The 16,753-nt window shown below is 38.3% G+C and overlaps 1 protein-coding gene across 7 annotated transcripts in view; it reads left to right on the top strand.

Annotated features, from left to right (window-relative positions):
• rap1gap2a (RAP1 GTPase activating protein 2a) overlaps positions 1 to 16,753 on the top strand; it is a 146,898-nt gene that overhangs the window by 64,405 nt on the left and 65,740 nt on the right. For 4 of the 7 annotated variants that reach the window (XR_001859226.2, XM_017725394.2, XM_017725396.2 and 1 more), the window contains exon 1: positions 10,041 to 10,350. The exons of the other annotated variants lie outside the window; for them this stretch is intronic. Coding sequence is in view for 3 of the 4 variants with exons in the window: in XM_017725394.2 (XP_017580883.1) it covers positions 10,223 to 10,350 (128 nt within the window). In the remaining variant the exon portion in view is untranslated. Of the gene's footprint in view, positions 1 to 10,040; positions 10,351 to 16,753 lie in introns of those variants that run through there. 7 annotated transcript variants of the gene reach the window in all.

The raw sequence follows: 16,753 nt of genomic DNA, 5'->3' as shown, positions 1-16,753 counted from the left end.
TTCCCATTAACCATGTTAAAATGTTAAGTCGGGCAACTCTCTTCATTACATTAATACATTACTGTTACCATAGCCAGCAGTGCATCAGTTTGTTACTGGTGCTGTGTATATTTTAAAGACATTCTCTGTCACCCACACACACCTAAAGTGCAATAAAGTGCAAATGATGCATACATTCAGCCATTCTTTCTCACTCCCACAAATACACATAGACTACAGAGTAAGGCCCTGAGGGCATTTGAAGTGCTGTCGCTGTGAATTGGGTTCTTGACCCCACCAGCTCTTCATTAGAGACACTGTAGAATAGAAGAGTGCAGGGAGTCTTTATTAGAGACTACCTGCCGCGCCTCAGCCTCCTATAGATGAGAATGTTAAAGTATCTCTTGTAAAGATACCCTACTCCACTCATTATGTCGTTATGTGTATTACTTTGAATAAACGGAACAATAAGAAGTGCTTACCGATCTGAACCACAGAACATGCAACAATACAGGAAGATCTCTGCATCTTTTATACAGTGATAGAAAACACACAGCATAGTTTCTGCATGTGGATATGCTTCACTCTGGTCAATATGGGCATACACATGCTCTTTCCTTTAATTCCTTTCCTTAAATTCCTTTAGTTGCAGATTTAAAGGAATGGTTTGGCAAAAAATCTAACTTACTAACTCATCCCAGATGTATTCAATCAGCCAACATCTGCCATGTTTGGCAGCCAAATTTTGCTTTTTCAACTGGAATCTATCAGCCTAATGTTGTGAACAAACACCAAGCGTTAATTCAACCAAAACTTTTACATAAATACATCCCCAAAAACTCCATCTGCATTGAGTAAACTCACACAGACTTACTGATGATGTTTAGAACACAGTATAATTTAAGCTAAGCTAATAATGTAAGCTGCTGAAATGAACAAATAACATGTTCAAACTAAAGTTATATGCATATGAATAGAAACAACAGAAATTGTATTCGTGTTGTAAAGGTATTCTAGGGTCCATATGTGTGATGTATGTGAATGCAAAGGGAAGTTTTTGAAAATTCAGCACAACACCTGTTGTCTAAAATAGTTACCTGCTGTGTTCATCTGCACAGTGTGGTTTTGTTCATTTTTATGTCTCACAGCAAATCATACTGTGTTCAAAACCTCATTGATAGGTCAGTATGACTACTGAAAACGTAGATGGGTTAGAGTGGCTTGAAAGACGTTTTCAGAATGTATTTATGGAAAACATTTGGGTGACTATTGACTTACAGTGTTCATTAGCAGTATTCGCCTTGTAGCTCCGGCTCTAAAGTAACTAAGCAAACTTTAGATACTTTGGATACGAAACATGTCTTGGCTAATCGAGTACATCTGAGGTAGGTGGAACAGTGTGTACATTTGATTTTTCACCAAACCATTCCTTTAAACATTGAGAAAGGGCCATCTCGATGGGGTTAATGACGTGTCTTCTGGATATCTATAGATATGCTATGTAAAATATGTTTACACTCACTATCACATCCGGCATGACCATATCAGTGGAGGCCTAGTGGGAGGGTTGGCGTTTGTGAGTGTGTGAGAGGTTTTTTGGCAGCCATCTCTGCTCAGTGTTTGTGTGTGTGTGTGTATGTGTGAAACACATTGATAGCGCTGGAGTAGTAGCAGAGCTGCTGGACGCTGGGCTGGACTCCAGAGTGTTTGCCCGGTGCTGTGCCTGGCTATTTCTGGCCACCGTGTGTTTGATTGGATCAGAATGCAGCAGCACCCTCAGTCACCTTGGCCTTGGGTATCTACTCCAGATAGGGGGGCAGCACTTTTGCTTACTAGCAGTACAGCTACTATCTGATTTGCTGGAGAATTTGACATTTAAAGAGCCCTTATGCTTTATTTCCTGTATTTTACTTTTTTCTTCTAAATTCCACTTTTATATACCACTAGAGTCATCATTCACTTTAAGATGACTATTTTCTAGCCTCTGTTAATGCCTTAACAGGCTGTTTTTTTGTTTCCATGTCTTTTAGACTGATATATGTGAATGATCTTGTGCTCTGATTGGCTGCCATATTCAAAAGCAGTTCAGGCTGAATCACCCCTTATAACTTTGGGGTGGGGCTATATAAAATATCAGTAGAATCCTCTTTATGACTCTTCGGCAGGGCTAAATTGCAGTTGAAAGAATAGGCACATATAAATGCAAATGTTTTATTTTGTGTGATATTATGAAACCATATATTCAAAACTTAGTTTCCGTTTCCTTTCCAAATTGTTTATATCAGATCTGCCCAAAGTGTGGCACACAGGCTCATTTTGGCCCATGAAAATGTTTGATTGGGCCCACAAGAAACACCTTCATCTGAAGACAGAACAATTTTATACTATACATGCCATATACAATCATTATTTAAATTAAATTATTAATCGTTAATTATTGTCCATTTTAAATGGTATATATATTTTGTTGGTCACACTTTCTATGAATGTCATGTTTGTAAGCATCTATGAATTTATAAAAATTAATAACACTGAATTACACTTTATAGCCATATTTATTATACATTTTGTTTTTTGTTGAATTGTTAATATAATGCAATATAAATAGTGTTAATAACATGTTATACTGTTAGTGCAAAAGACATCAGCTTAAAGACAAATACAAAGTTTGTTTATAACCTGAGATTTCCAGTATTTTATTTCTTACTGATGGTACTGTTAGGGCTGCATCTTTAGGGCTTCAGCAAACAGTGCTAATTTCTGCTAGCATTATACTGGATATGCAGTGTTAAGTTAGTGCCAAGCTAACAGTGGTGTACATTGGGTAAAACACTGATGGCAGCACTAGTTTAAAGTCTGACATTTGAAGCCTGTAATGAGCTTTATTGTGTATGTTTTAGTGTTTCAGTAAATTCTTCAGTAAATGCTTCAACTTGAAGCCTCACTCTTAACACTGGAGGAGGCTTTAGTACGATATGCTTTACTTAGAGCGGACAAATACGACTTATGAGCTCTTATAATTTGTTATAAACAGTACTTATAATATTTAATGTTAACAATTCATAATGCATAATCAGCATTGCCATGTAATTGTAACATGTAATGCATTTTTATAAGTATTTATAGCCATGTTTATAATGCCTTATGAATGCATTATAACATGTTATGAATGTATTTATAGATGCTCACAAACGTGACATTCATAGAAAGTGTTACCATTTTGTTTTCTCTTTTTGGCACTATGCCCACCACAAACATTATACTTTGAGCCCCTGGACAAGTCTGGGCACCTTTTGTCTTGTTAACATCAAACTCTTTTATTCAAAAAAGTGAGAACAATTTGATTTTCCATTGAATGAAAGCATCAGAAGTGCAGAGTAGGAATCCATATCTGTTCCCAAACACAGTTCTCTTCTCTTGTTTGTACTGAGGCTGATAGTCTTTTGAAGGTGTGTTTACCAAATGTCAAAATAAATCAGATAATAAAGTTACAAATGGGTGTGTTAGATTCTCTTATTGCCCGTTCAAGTTCTCTTTACAGCCGCTGGATAAATATTTAGTGATGTTTGATTTATTCATTCTAAATAGACTTTGTAATGGTCATTACTCATCCCAGGAATTGATTTTCATCTCCTGTTTGTTCGTCATGGGCTTATGTAATATATAAACACAAGAATTAAAACGTCACATAAGTCAAGTCATGTCAAATAAACACAAAATAATACCCCTAATATGAGAATCATAATGTGTTTTAGGAAAATCACATTGTCTGTAACCCTTAAATCCATGGTATGAAAATATATTTTACATATGGTATTTGGCAGGTATTGTACATTGTTATTGTTGATCAATACTGCCAGCTTACTAATGATTTGAGTTATTTATACTGAAATGATAAATAATGTTAATTGATTAATGTAATTAATTTACTTGATTCAAATGTATGTATCAATATTCCACTTGAATGAAGTGTCAATAATAGTTTTCTCTTCCAATTTACTTACTTTTGGCAATAATTGTGTTGATGTAATCTATTCATGTGCAAAATAATGTACATGTTTGAATCACATAAATTCAATGCATTTAATCTTTTCTGTGTGAAGAAAACTTTAACCAAAACATTTATGCATTTAAAGATCAACTTTAGGCTGAAATACAGCCCCAATTCCAATGAAGTTTGGATGTTATGTAAAACATAAATAAAAACAGAAACTTTATTGTTTTTTGCAAATATTAGCTCATTTTGAAATTGATGCCTGTAACACGTTCCAAACAAGTTGGGACAGGGGAAATAAAAGACTGGGAAAGTTGAGGAATGCTCAAAAAACACCTGTTTGGAACATTCCACAGGTGAACAGGTTAATTGGAAACAGGTGAGTGTCATGATTGGGTATAAAGGGAGCATCCCTGAAAGGCTTAGTTGTTCACAAGCAAGGACCGGGCGAGGTTCACCACTTTGTGAACAACTATATAGTCCAATAGTCCAACAGTTTAAGAACAACGTTTCTCAACGTGCAATTGCAAGGAATTTAGGGATTTCATCATCTACAGTCCATAATATCATCAAAAGATTCAGAGAATCTGGAGAAATCTCTGCAAGTAAGCGGCAAGGCAGAAAACCAACATTGAATGCCTGTGACCTTCGATCCCTCAGGCGGCGCTGCATTAAAAACCGACATCACTCTGTAATGGATATTAACCACATGGGCTCAGGAACACTTCAGAAAACCACTGTCAGTGAACACAGTTCGTCGCTCCATCTACAAGTGCAAGTTAAAACTCTGCCATGCAAAGCGAAAGCCAGATATCAACAACACCCAGAAACGCCGCCGGTTTCTCTGGGCCCGAGCTCATCTGAGATGGACTGACATAAAGTGGAAAAGTGTCCTGTGGTCTGAGATTTCAAATTGTTTTTGGAAATCATGGACGTCGTGTCCTCCGGGCCAAAGAGGAAAAGGACTGTCCGGATTGTTATCAGCACAAAGGTCAAAAGCCAGCATCTCTGATGGTGTGGGGGTGTGTTAGTGCCCATGGCATGGGTAACTTGCACATCTGTGAAGGCACCATCTAAAAGGTACATCCAGGTTTTGGAGCAACATATGCTGCCATCCAAGCAACGTCTTTTTCAGGGACGTCCCTGCTTATTTCAGCAAGACAATGCCAAGCCACATTCTGCACGTGTTACAACAGCGTGGCTTCATAGTAAAAGAGTGCGGGTACTAGACTGGCCTGCCTGCAGTCCAGACCTGTCTCCCATTGAAAATGTGTGGTGCATTATGAAGTGCAAAATACGACAACGGAGAGTGGGAAAGAGAATGGGAAAGAATTCCACTTACAAAGCTTCAACAATTACTGTCCTCAGTTCCCAAATGCTTATTGAGTGTTGTTAAAAGGAAAGATGATGTAACACAGTGGTAAACATGCCCCTATCCCAACTTCTTTGGAACGTGTTGCAGGCATCAAATTCAAAATGAGTGAATATTTGCAAAAAACAGTAAAGTTTATCCATTTGAACATTAAATATCTTGTCTTTGTAGTGTATTCAATTGAATATAGGTTGAAAAGGATTTGCAAATCATCGTCTTGTGTTTTTATATATGTTTTACACAACGTCCCAACTTCACTGGAATTGGTGTTGTAAGTGGGAATGTAAAAAATACAGAGATCCATACTTACATGAAAGTATGGATACTGTGTCAAAATTGTACTCAGTTGAAAAGTATAGAGCTGAAACTATACATGAGTGATAGTAAAAAAAAACCCTGCTTTTAAACATACTGTTTAAAAGTATAAAAAGCAAATTTACAAATGAATTAAAAGTTTATTTTTGGGCACTGATAAAAATTTAATTGAATGATTTGACTATAAAAAATACTTCATAATCAAGCTCCACTCTTGCTTCAGATCTGATAAAATCAATAGTTCTTTCTGTCCATTCCTCAACTTTTAGAAGACAACTGAACTCTGAAAGGATGCATAGCTGTCAAGAAGCCGTTACAGCAAAAAGCAAATTGACACACACACACACACACACACACACACACACACACACACACACACACACACACACACACACACACACACAGATAATGCTACCAACTTCTAAGACTGAACTTTGCAGGTGTGGAAAAGTATCCCTGCAGCTTTCTATGAAAGACTGAAAGCAAGTTTCTCAAAAAGAACGTTAGCTGTTGTAAAGACAGAGAGTGGACACATACAGTAGATATTACATTTAATTGTTGAGGCTTCTGTGTATTTTTGTTAAATATGTTTCCTGACACAGAAAAATGAACTACTTGTACTTCATGGTGTTTTGACTAGACATTAAATTAAAGAAAGGATGGCCTTTGAGTTTTGCAGAGTATTGTACATGACATTAATATAAAATATCAATCTAATGGTAAAGTATGTATATTTGTGAGAGTTGTGTGTATGGCTACCAAGTACTCCTGCAGTAAAGAGAGCTGTGCTTGTTTTAGAGCAAATGATGTTCACACTTTTGGGATATGAGCTTTACCAAGGTGGTATAATCACTGTGTGTGTGTGTGTGTATGTATGGTAGGCAGGAACAGTGTGAACCTGCTGAGTCTGGCTGCCACTGTAGGTGTCACATTTATAGAGCAGCTGACAGTTATTGTGTAGAGCGGGTCTAAGTGATGTATGATGCAGCTTTACGGGAGTTGACTCAGACTGTGGTGTGGGTGAGGGGAGAGAAAGAGAGAGTGTGTGTTTGTGCTTTTGGGAGCTGACAGGACAGTTGGGAGTTGAGAAGGTAGATGTGTGTGGTGTGCTATGCACCGAGGCATTAAGACGTGTGTATCTATGCTTGGTGCCGAGGATGTTTAGATGGAGAGTTTGTCAGGTGATTTCCTATGGGGGGCTGAGGTGTGTATGCATTACGCACTAAAGGGAACCTGGGAGATAAGGTGTGAGTTTGTACACGTGCATAAATGTGTGTGTGCGCATCTCCAGGGGTCTTCACTAGCCTGGCCTTCTCTTGGAGATGTTGTTAATGTTCTTATGCTGCCCTACTGTATCTTATTTCCCCTCCTCCTCCCTCTAGCAGCCTTTAAATTGTAGAACAATAGACAGAAGTGGATCATGTTCTATTCTCCCTGTGGCTGTCCCAAAGGAATACCATTTATCATTCTTAAGAGACATCTCAACCCATATCCATCACTCAGAATGTCTCCATAGAAACTCACCCTGCACATCTCTGCCAAAAACTTACTGCACCCCACCTTGACTTGGTAGTAAGGGTGCAACTGTCTTGAGATATGTAATCAGTCTATGTTGGCTTTTTGAATTTACATTACTGCAATGTGTGCACATACTCTACTGCATCACTCTGCTGTATTTGTACTCTTCAAGGTTCTCAAGAGATGGTACACTAGTAAACAAAGTCTGGAAATAGCACAACATTGCCAACAGAGCAGGGCCATCAAGTGCCTTGCTCATGGGCACAACCAGGCATCCCAGCCATTCCTAGGATTTGAACCCTCAACCTTGTGATTGTTGATTTGCTTTGCCTACAGCCAGGCTACCAGCCTCTCAGCCAAAACTTTTATCTTGAGGGCTAAGCTGTGATGTCTTTGGTGAGCCGAGGGCCAACGAGACAAAGTAAGCTTGCTAACTCATTAGCCCTACATTGCCAGTATTCGTGGTGAAACTGTATTGTTTAAATACTCCAATGGCTTCCTTCCATACAACTGCCTGTTAAGCTCAATTAACTCATAACTGCTAGTTTCATATGTTATGTATGTGTTGCAGTCAGTGACAACTGTAGGTGTCAAGACTCATTGAATTGGTTTTACTATTTATTTTATAACATTGTAAGGTTTGTTACTAAAAGTGCATCAAATAATAAAAGTAAAAAAGCAGCTAAAAATGTTTTAATCCTACGAGGGAGTTGGGGGGTTAGGGAACTTTCTATCAGGACAAACCAGGTGTTTTTTTGGGCCAACTTTTGCCTGCAGGCCCATGTTGGGCACTGCTGCTACAGTATCTTTATGTAGAGGCTCTTTAAAAAAGATTCTTCTCATTCACACACCTCAGAAGAAAGAAATAGTTCTTTCAAGAACCATCCATGGAAAAGTTCTTTGTGCAACCAAAAGTGATTCTTCTATGCTGCTGTGCCATAGAACCCTTTTTGGCTGCTTTACTTTTAAGAGTGTATTGATTTATGCATGTTAGAGGGCAGAGCAGTGCACAAACTAACACATTTTGAAAATAATTTTAAAAATATTTAAGTTGGAATAATCATGTTTTCATATACATATACAACATATACATATTTGAACTTTGTTTCTAACACATACCATTCATGTACAATTCCACTGAAGATGACAAGTGCAATGTTACAGTTTCACTGTTTCTGAATAACTACAGCTTTACCAACTGTTAATGTCAATTTCTTTAGTACTTCCTCAAACCAAAATAGTAACATTTGAAGGATACAAACAGATTAGATGAAAAACCCTGATTTTCAGATGTATTCTCTTCTTTATATTAAAATCTGCGTACATGTTTGGTACAAAAAAAACATTTTTGACTTTATTTGTCTTTGTTTAATAAAGGTGGCTTAGTTGTAACACTGTGTAACAAAAAAAAAAACTCTGCAGCACAGGAGCTGTACAAAAGCCTCCTTGACACTTGCTGTAAGCTTATCACATGCTTAAAATAAACGGTGCTACATTGTAGGCACCAAGATGGTGATTAAATAATTAAGTAATATAAGGTTGGATTTTTTGATTTACACAAACAGCTCAGTAACTGAAAAAAGCTTACTTACATGCCCTGAAAACACTGTTTGGCACAGATTTCTTTAAAATGCTCACAAATTGCCATGAATTATAATGGAAGTCCTTGGCTAGGAAATGTGGTAATGTGACCAGAAGCACACACTGCTTGACCTTGTATAACAACACAGAACATCTGTGTTAAATTGTGCCCTGCGTTTGTTTTTTTCCCCAGGCTCCTCAACACTTGATAGGGTTTTATATAGTACTGAAAAAAAAAACATTCTTTACTTAGAACAATTGGGGAACTTTTTTTGTAGCTATGTCAAATTCCACTGGCAGCAAGGAATCTTGAGAAATCTTGAATCCTGAAGTCGTCCATGTCAGTTACTGCTGAATTACTCAGAATGTGGGTGATATATCAAAGTCTACAGTAGGCTGTTGATGTTGGGAGAGTGTATTAATTGATGCTTGTGATGTATTTCTGCATGTTTCCTAATGTTAGAGGTGGTGATGTTTGAAAACCAGCAGGTTCTGCAAGAAAAAGAAGGGAGCAATCACATGCTAGCACTCAGGTGGTGCCATCCCAAACTCAACAGGAGATAGAGTGACTGTTGTTCAGTGAGTAGAACACATTAAAGAAGATTAAAGGCAAAAAGCTCTGAGGAACCAGAGAAGTAATGATTTGGAAACAGAACATGATCATAGACAGAAAGAAGGGGGGGGGACTCCAATAAAAATCCTCCAATAAAGGAAAAAGACAAACACAGACAGAGAGAACATAACAGACAAATGGGCACTGAAGAGAAGGATAAAGAACGAATAAGACAGGCTGGTGTTTACCAAACTGTGCCAACACATGGACTAGCCTCTGACCCGTACATTCATCACAACACTCACCCAAGGCCTATGAAAGGAAATGCATGCCAGAAACCTTCACCTTTGCCTAGAAACGCCTTCTTTGAAAACTCTTTATGATGCCGCAGCACACAATGCTTCTAGTCAGAGCCAGTGGCTTTGATCTGAATGGAAAGAAGAGAAAGAAAGTGAGTGGCAGTAAAGATGAAAAACTGAACTTGAGTTGCATTACTAGCATGGTAGAGAGAAGAGAAGAGAGAGGGCAGAGAGGTTCTTTTATCACACAGGAAAGTCCCAGCTACAGAGATGACAGCAGGCCAGAAAAGCACACAGATGGAAACAAATACAGCCAGAGTGGAGCAGGGGGGAGGGTTGTTGGGCGGAGGGAGGGAGAGGGGGAGGAAAGGGGGTGGGGCCAGTATTAGAGGCTTCCTATCAGGTGGAGGCTGGGACAGGCAGCGAGAGCCGTGGAAGGAGGGAGCAAGAGAGGGAAGGAGAGAGGGAGAGAAGGAGAGAGAGAGGTGGACGGAGATGCACACTTTCACAGCCGGTGGTGCAGAGGTTGGTTGTGTTACAACAGTGGAACACAGCCCAGGTCTCAAGGCTGGGGCACGGAGGCTAGCTGTCCAGAACCAGGGTCAGACAGCATGTCCGATTCCGGAGCCAACGTTCAGTCCAAGAAGGCCGGCATCCGGGCTGCGGTTATCCTCATTGGACTACTGCACAAGTCCAGGAGGCACAAGGAAAGAGAGAGGGTGAAAGCAGAGAAGGAGCGGTGGGTGAACTTCTCTGTTCTTTCAGCGCCTTGTCTGCTCTGTTTATCTTCTTGGGAGACGACTGACACTCTTAAAAGAAAGATTCCTCAGTGGTCATTGACGTGGTCTAGAAAAACCTTTAACTGGCATTGAATCTTTACATTATGCAGAGGTTATTTAAAACTAGGTTCTTCACATGTGCACATCTCATTTGAAAAATGGTTCTTTAAAGAACCATCCACTGAAAGAAATAAAAGTCCTCCTTGACACCTTCATTTTTAAGAGTATAGTTTGTCTGCAAAGGTTTCAGCTTGACTTGCAGGAGCTTTTCCAACACTTGGAGTTACCCTGCTCAGTTTACCTGAAAGGGATGAAGCCTAATCTTGAATCTCAAGGCATTCTGAATGGAGTCTCTCCATTGAAAGGAAAGTCCGGGACTAGGCTTAATCCCAGTCTGGGAATCTGACCCATAGAGTTTTTCCTGGTCTAAAACATCTATTCCAACTCAAGAAGGGCTTGAAAGTCACCAAAGTATGCAGGATCAGAAGTATTATATAGATTGAAACCCACTGTTTTAGATTGACAGGTTATGAAGCACATGTTGGCACTGATTTTAAGCTTCACCTGTGGGAGCTCTTCCAAATCTGGTCCTGGAGTAACCCTGCCCTGCATGTTTTAAAATCAGTTTCCCAAACAGTGATCAAGTGTAGTCCAGGATGTGTATTTTAAATGGAGAAGGAAAGTTCAGGCTTAATCCCTGTCTGGGAAACCAATCCATGCTACTTCAACTCAAGAAGAACACAAATTAGCCACTTAGATCCAGTGTTTTAGAGCAAAGAAGTCAACAAAACATGCAGGATAAGAGGTAGGGTGTGGACTGAAAACCACTGTTTTCAATTGATGGGACTTGAAACACACTGTAGAATAGTTGTAGGTTGTTGTGTCTGGGCTGATGTGTACTAATTATTGCCCAAAACTGTGCCAAAACCTATGGCAAGTAGGTTTTGCGGAAGTGTAATGGACAATAGACAAAAACCTTTGTAGAGAGAAAAGAAGAGACATTTATAGGCACTTTGACTGAGTGGACAGCTGTGCACCTGACACTCCAAAACAAGTGGTAATGGATAACCCTCATAGAAAAGTGGCCACTATACCTCCAGAGATGGAGATGCTCACAAAGAGTGTCTCTGTGGGGCATCCAGAGTGAGTATCACAGCTGAGGAGAGCAGTGAATAAAGGCAACAAAAGGTGAAAAGAGTTGAAAGGGAAAGTGTTGTTCAACTGTGTTTTCCAGTGGGGTGCCAGTCAGAGCAAGCAATGGACATGAGGGAGGCTATTTGTAGGACAGTCCCCCAGCGGGCTGGACTTTTTTAAACCTTTGTAATTCTCCCACTGCTCTACCCTGCACCACCAGTTCCCAGCAAGCTTCTCTTCAAAATGAAGGTGCCAAAAGGATTCTTTGGAGTGATGCCATAGAAGAACTACTTTTCCCTGAAGAGTCTTTCAATGGATGGTTCCTTGATACAGTGGTTCTCAAACATCAAGAACCCCCAGATGATCCACATGACCCACCAATGCATAGGGATAAAAAAGTGGACTGTCTGGGGGTCCCAAAGGACTACACTATTAGAAATATTTCTGTGCAGGTACATTTTTAGTTCATCAAGGTAAAAACAATGTAAACGTCCCAAAGGTACAACAGTGGATTTAGGGTCCAATTGTATACCTAAAATATGTTTTTTATGGGCTTTTCATAACCTAATATTTTAAAACAGAACAATAAAATAAAAGCCTTTAGATGATATGGGGTGTGTGGAGTCAATACAACTTTTTGAAATACAAATTTCAGTGGTTTATGGTACAATTATGTTCCCTGACTAAAGGTACTAAGATGGACCCTTGAGGGTACCACCCCAGTGACAGGATGGGAACTACTCCAGTAACAATTTCATGCCTTTATTTCTGAGAGTGTAGTTTAAGGTAGATGAAAGTGACGAATCTTTTCAAAGTGTAAAGAAGCTCCACACAATGTAAAAGTTGGTTCAATACCAGTTTTTTCCTAATTCAGTACAAGCCAAGAACCATGTAGGAACTTGTATTTTTTGGAGCGTAGGAAGAGTTTGGGACTGTTGTTTTGCATTCTGATGACAGACGGCGCATGTAGTGCAAACAAGTTTTTAGGCCAAATGTTCCTCTCCTTGTCTAATCATTACTTCATATTTAAACAAGCACCACACAGCACGGTTTGTGTTTACTGCTGCCGCATGCACCCCTATTTGCATGGGCTCACTGGATAAGTGACTACCATACAGGCCTTAAGCATAATGTTGAAGTCACCTTTCTGACCTGTTCAGAAACGTTTCTCTTTTCAGCCTAGCATCCTCAGCGCAAAAATACACAACACTCAGTCACTCCTTGATGAAAATTAATGGGCCTTTTCACTAGTGCGTGTGATAGGTTGGGTATAATTGTAATGGAAAACACCTGGGCCATTGAGTATAGTAATAAAAAAAGGTTTTTGTGACTCAGAAAAAGCTAGCGCCGCTTGGTCTGTTCGTCTGAGGGCTGATTGCTTTGTAATTGCTGGCATGTTTTAAATCAGAGGTGTAAAGCCAGTTGAACAAGAGTGAAGCATATTTTATTACAGCTTTGAAAATGATTAGCATAGTGGAATGTGTTGTTATTAGTCATTTGAGTCATTTGAGCAATTGCATGTTCATTTCTGTAAAGAAATTCTCGACTGCATGCCTGTGACCTTCTACGGCGTCAACGCCGGGACACATCCATTTTCCAGACAGTTTGGGATGTAATATTCATAGCACCTACTGCCTTCTCTTTTAATTGGTCTATGCTGTTTTCTTTCCATTCATCATGGCGGGATTAAAAATAGAGTTCCTGTGTTTTATGGTTATAAATGTATATGAGTACAGAATGAACTAAGCTAGTCAGTTTCCTTTTTGTCGTTCTTTTATGAGCGCTAATTTTCTTCTGTTTCATCATTCACTCCTCTTATTACGCTGTCTCCTTCCTTATTTACTCCTTGACTCACTCTGTTTCCATAGCTCCCTCTTCTTCTTCCTCTTTTTTTATTCTCCTCCAACCTTACCCATTTCTAGTCGTTTTTTTTATTTACAACCTTTTCACCTTCATTCTTCCTTTATGTTGATCTTTTGACCTTTTTCCTCTTATTTATTTACCTCTTCTGCTCTTGCTTTGCCGTTAATATGCATAGAGTTGAGGGCCGTAAACTCTGTCTCTCTCTCTCTCTCTCTCTCTCTCTCTCTCTCTCTCTCTCTCTCTCTCTGTCTCTCTCTCACTCACTCACTCACTCACTCACTCACTCACTCACTCACTCACTCACTCTAACCTCTGAGAAAGCATGTATGATAAGCAGCTGTGTGCGAGCTCCTGATTCAGGGACAAAGCGCCTTCATAGATGGCAGTTTTATAACTTACATTCATCTATGTGTAATAGAGGAAACATTCCCTTCTTTCACCCTGTTGAGGTGGACAAACAGATTCATGGAAGCCAATCAAAAGGCAGTGAGAGATTTAAGATTAGTATATGACTCTGCAGGAAAAGTGTACAATGAAACTGCTAGTTGGTCAACATCAGTGAGAAAATGCTGTATTATATCACTCATGCTTACTTTTAGAGTGATTTTATTGGTATGGTTTTGTAATAGCGGCATAAAACTGAATATACAAAGATCACTCTAAATGTGTATTTCTGTCAAAACCAAACCTCATATTCCCAAAATAGCAACTTAAAAAATGTTATAACTTTTAATGAAAGTTAAGGAAGTTAGTTAACTACCTTTGGGCCATTTCACACAATATAAAAAACAGCTAATATTTTCACATTTTCCATATATTTACATTTTATATATATATAAACAGAAATGTAAATAAAAGGTTTTGTCCCAACAGCTTGCAGAGGTATTATTCAGTACCTATCAAGATGATATTCTTAGCAAAAAGGGCTCTATATTGTACTAATAAAGGGTTCTTTGACTCATAGTGGAACCATATTTTTCTAAAAGATTTTTTAAAGAAAGATGTTTTTCATGATCTCAATCAGGCAAGGCACCATTTAAACATTCAAGTGTGTCTTTGGGTTGTCATAGATCTATATGTCTGACCCTTTCCTTTGCTAAAGAACCCTTTAGGAACCCCCTTTTGTACAGGTGTAAGTCTGTGAAATTGCACACTGAAGCATGCATCTTTTTTAAACATGATATTTTATTTGAATTATGATAGACTGGTTTATAACATTTACAAGATTCACAAACCATGCATATTAAGACAATAGTACTGTAACACAAAGCAGTTGGTAATTGACTAAATGCATCAAGGAGATTTATTAACACATGCAAGTATAACTGGCTAATAAAGTAATTCTGATTCAATCTTAACAAGTTTTCTAGTCCCTGTTGCTAGAAGTAAACCTGTACCATGATACTGCCACCACCATATTTCACTGTTTGGATGACCTTGGCTGAAAAATGCTTTGTATTGCATCTGCAACCAGATATAATGCTTAGTCTTTAAATCAGCAGCTTCTATTTGTGTCTCACCTGACCACCATGGTATTAACACATTCTTACTGAATCATTCAGGTGCTTTGTCCAGCTGGCCTTTGAGATGGTAATGTTTAAGTAATGGCTTCCTTCTCACCACTTTGCCGTAGAGGCCAGCTTTGTGCAGTGTTCTGGAAAATGTTGACTGATGCAAATTTTTTCCTGTCTCCATCATTGACATCTGTAAGTCTTTTAGAGTTATTGTTGGGCTCAATGTGGCATTCCATACCAGTTTCCTTCTGGCCTGGAAGCTCAGTTTAAAGGAATAGCCTGCTATAGGCATTGTCTAGTATATTTATATATTTGCTGGGGTAGATAGTTTAGAAACATTTTTAAAATGCTCTTGTGTGAATGCTTCTTGATTGACTTCATTCTCTCCCTCACTGAGGAACCTCATACAAACGGTTAATATTTAACATATACTAAAGCATTGTATTGACTGTCTGGACACACAGGCCTAGGCCAATCCACAAATTGAGTGGCATGTGAAGGTAGTATTGTACACCTGAATTAAGATTTACCAGACTGAAATACATGAAGGTCTCATGTAATTCTTGTGCAATGCTCATACAGTATTTCAGTCTTTTTTACTGGAATTCTTTTATTTTTCTGGATTTATTTTCTGTTTACTCTCTGAAACTCTCAGTCTGAGGTCAGGTTTGAAAAAAAATATTATATTGAAAAAAAAACCAAACAAAAACAAAACCTTCTGTCTGTTTTTGAAAGAGTTGATCCCCTTAATGAAGTGATGTGATGAGCCCTGTGACTTACAGCATGGTTCTCATGTCATTTACAGAGGGTTATTCATAGTGACTTCTGTCCTCTTTAACATGCAGCTCATGAGTCAGAGGGCGACTGGGATATGTACACTTAGCATGCTTTCAATGACGGTTAAGATTAGATATGAAACTTTCCTGTACACATACAGCATGCCTGTTAGTGACCATCTGAGGTCCAGTTAGGATCCTGTTCTTTCTCAGTTCAGGCTGGCAACCTAATCGTCATTCATTTCTCTGCAAAATTATATCTTATAAGTGAAATCACATTAAATATAATCAATATATCTCAAGTTTCCTCATTTTGGGATTGTGGTACAAATACTCATCTCTAGATTTTTTAGGTAGTTGTATCCTGCGACATTGTCTTATTCCAGTACAAGATCATTTCTGATTGGAACCAGATAATTTCATGTAATGAAAGCTTTTTTGTGTTTTGTTCTCAAAACTAGAAATCAGGTTTTGAATTAAGTTGAATTGTCTTATAATATTCATATAACATACATAAAATTGAAAATATTAGACATATTAACTAGATTTAAGATGGTCTCACTATCATGTTTTCCCTGTGATCAGAAATAGGTCGTAAGAATACACCCTCTGGCTTAGACATAATTTACCATAGAAATGAATGATAGACTATAACAACTTCTACTCTACCTTTGCCCTAATGCTAGCAAAGTGCTGTTTATCCATTTGTAACAATTTTGGATATGATGAAGTTTGAGAAGAATAACACATATTGTGCATTGGAAAAGCACATTTTTCTCTACTAAAGTTGATAGTAGTCATAATGTAGCACATTTCTTCATATGTAAATGCTATTCTCGCCAACATCTACCATAGAAAAAAATAAAGAAAATGAATGAAAGGGCGTTTTATGCATTTTGGAACAAAACCCTTCATATATTTAGAGATTGAATTTTTTTTATTTAAACAACAAAGTTTAAGAATTTTGAAACGTTAAAAGGTTTTAAGAAAGAGTAAAAGATTCTGCACTGTCTGTGGATTACTACTTAAATGTAAGCATATTTGTTACAGTGACCGTGTTAAGGCCTTTATACAAA

The sequence above is a fragment of the Pygocentrus nattereri genome, chromosome 17, assembly GCF_015220715.1.
Source record: "Pygocentrus nattereri isolate fPygNat1 chromosome 17, fPygNat1.pri, whole genome shotgun sequence".
Taxonomy (NCBI): domain Eukaryota; kingdom Metazoa; phylum Chordata; class Actinopteri; order Characiformes; family Serrasalmidae; genus Pygocentrus; species Pygocentrus nattereri.
Note: the sequence above shows the minus strand (reverse complement) of the source record. Positions and strands in the feature narration are given on the sequence as shown.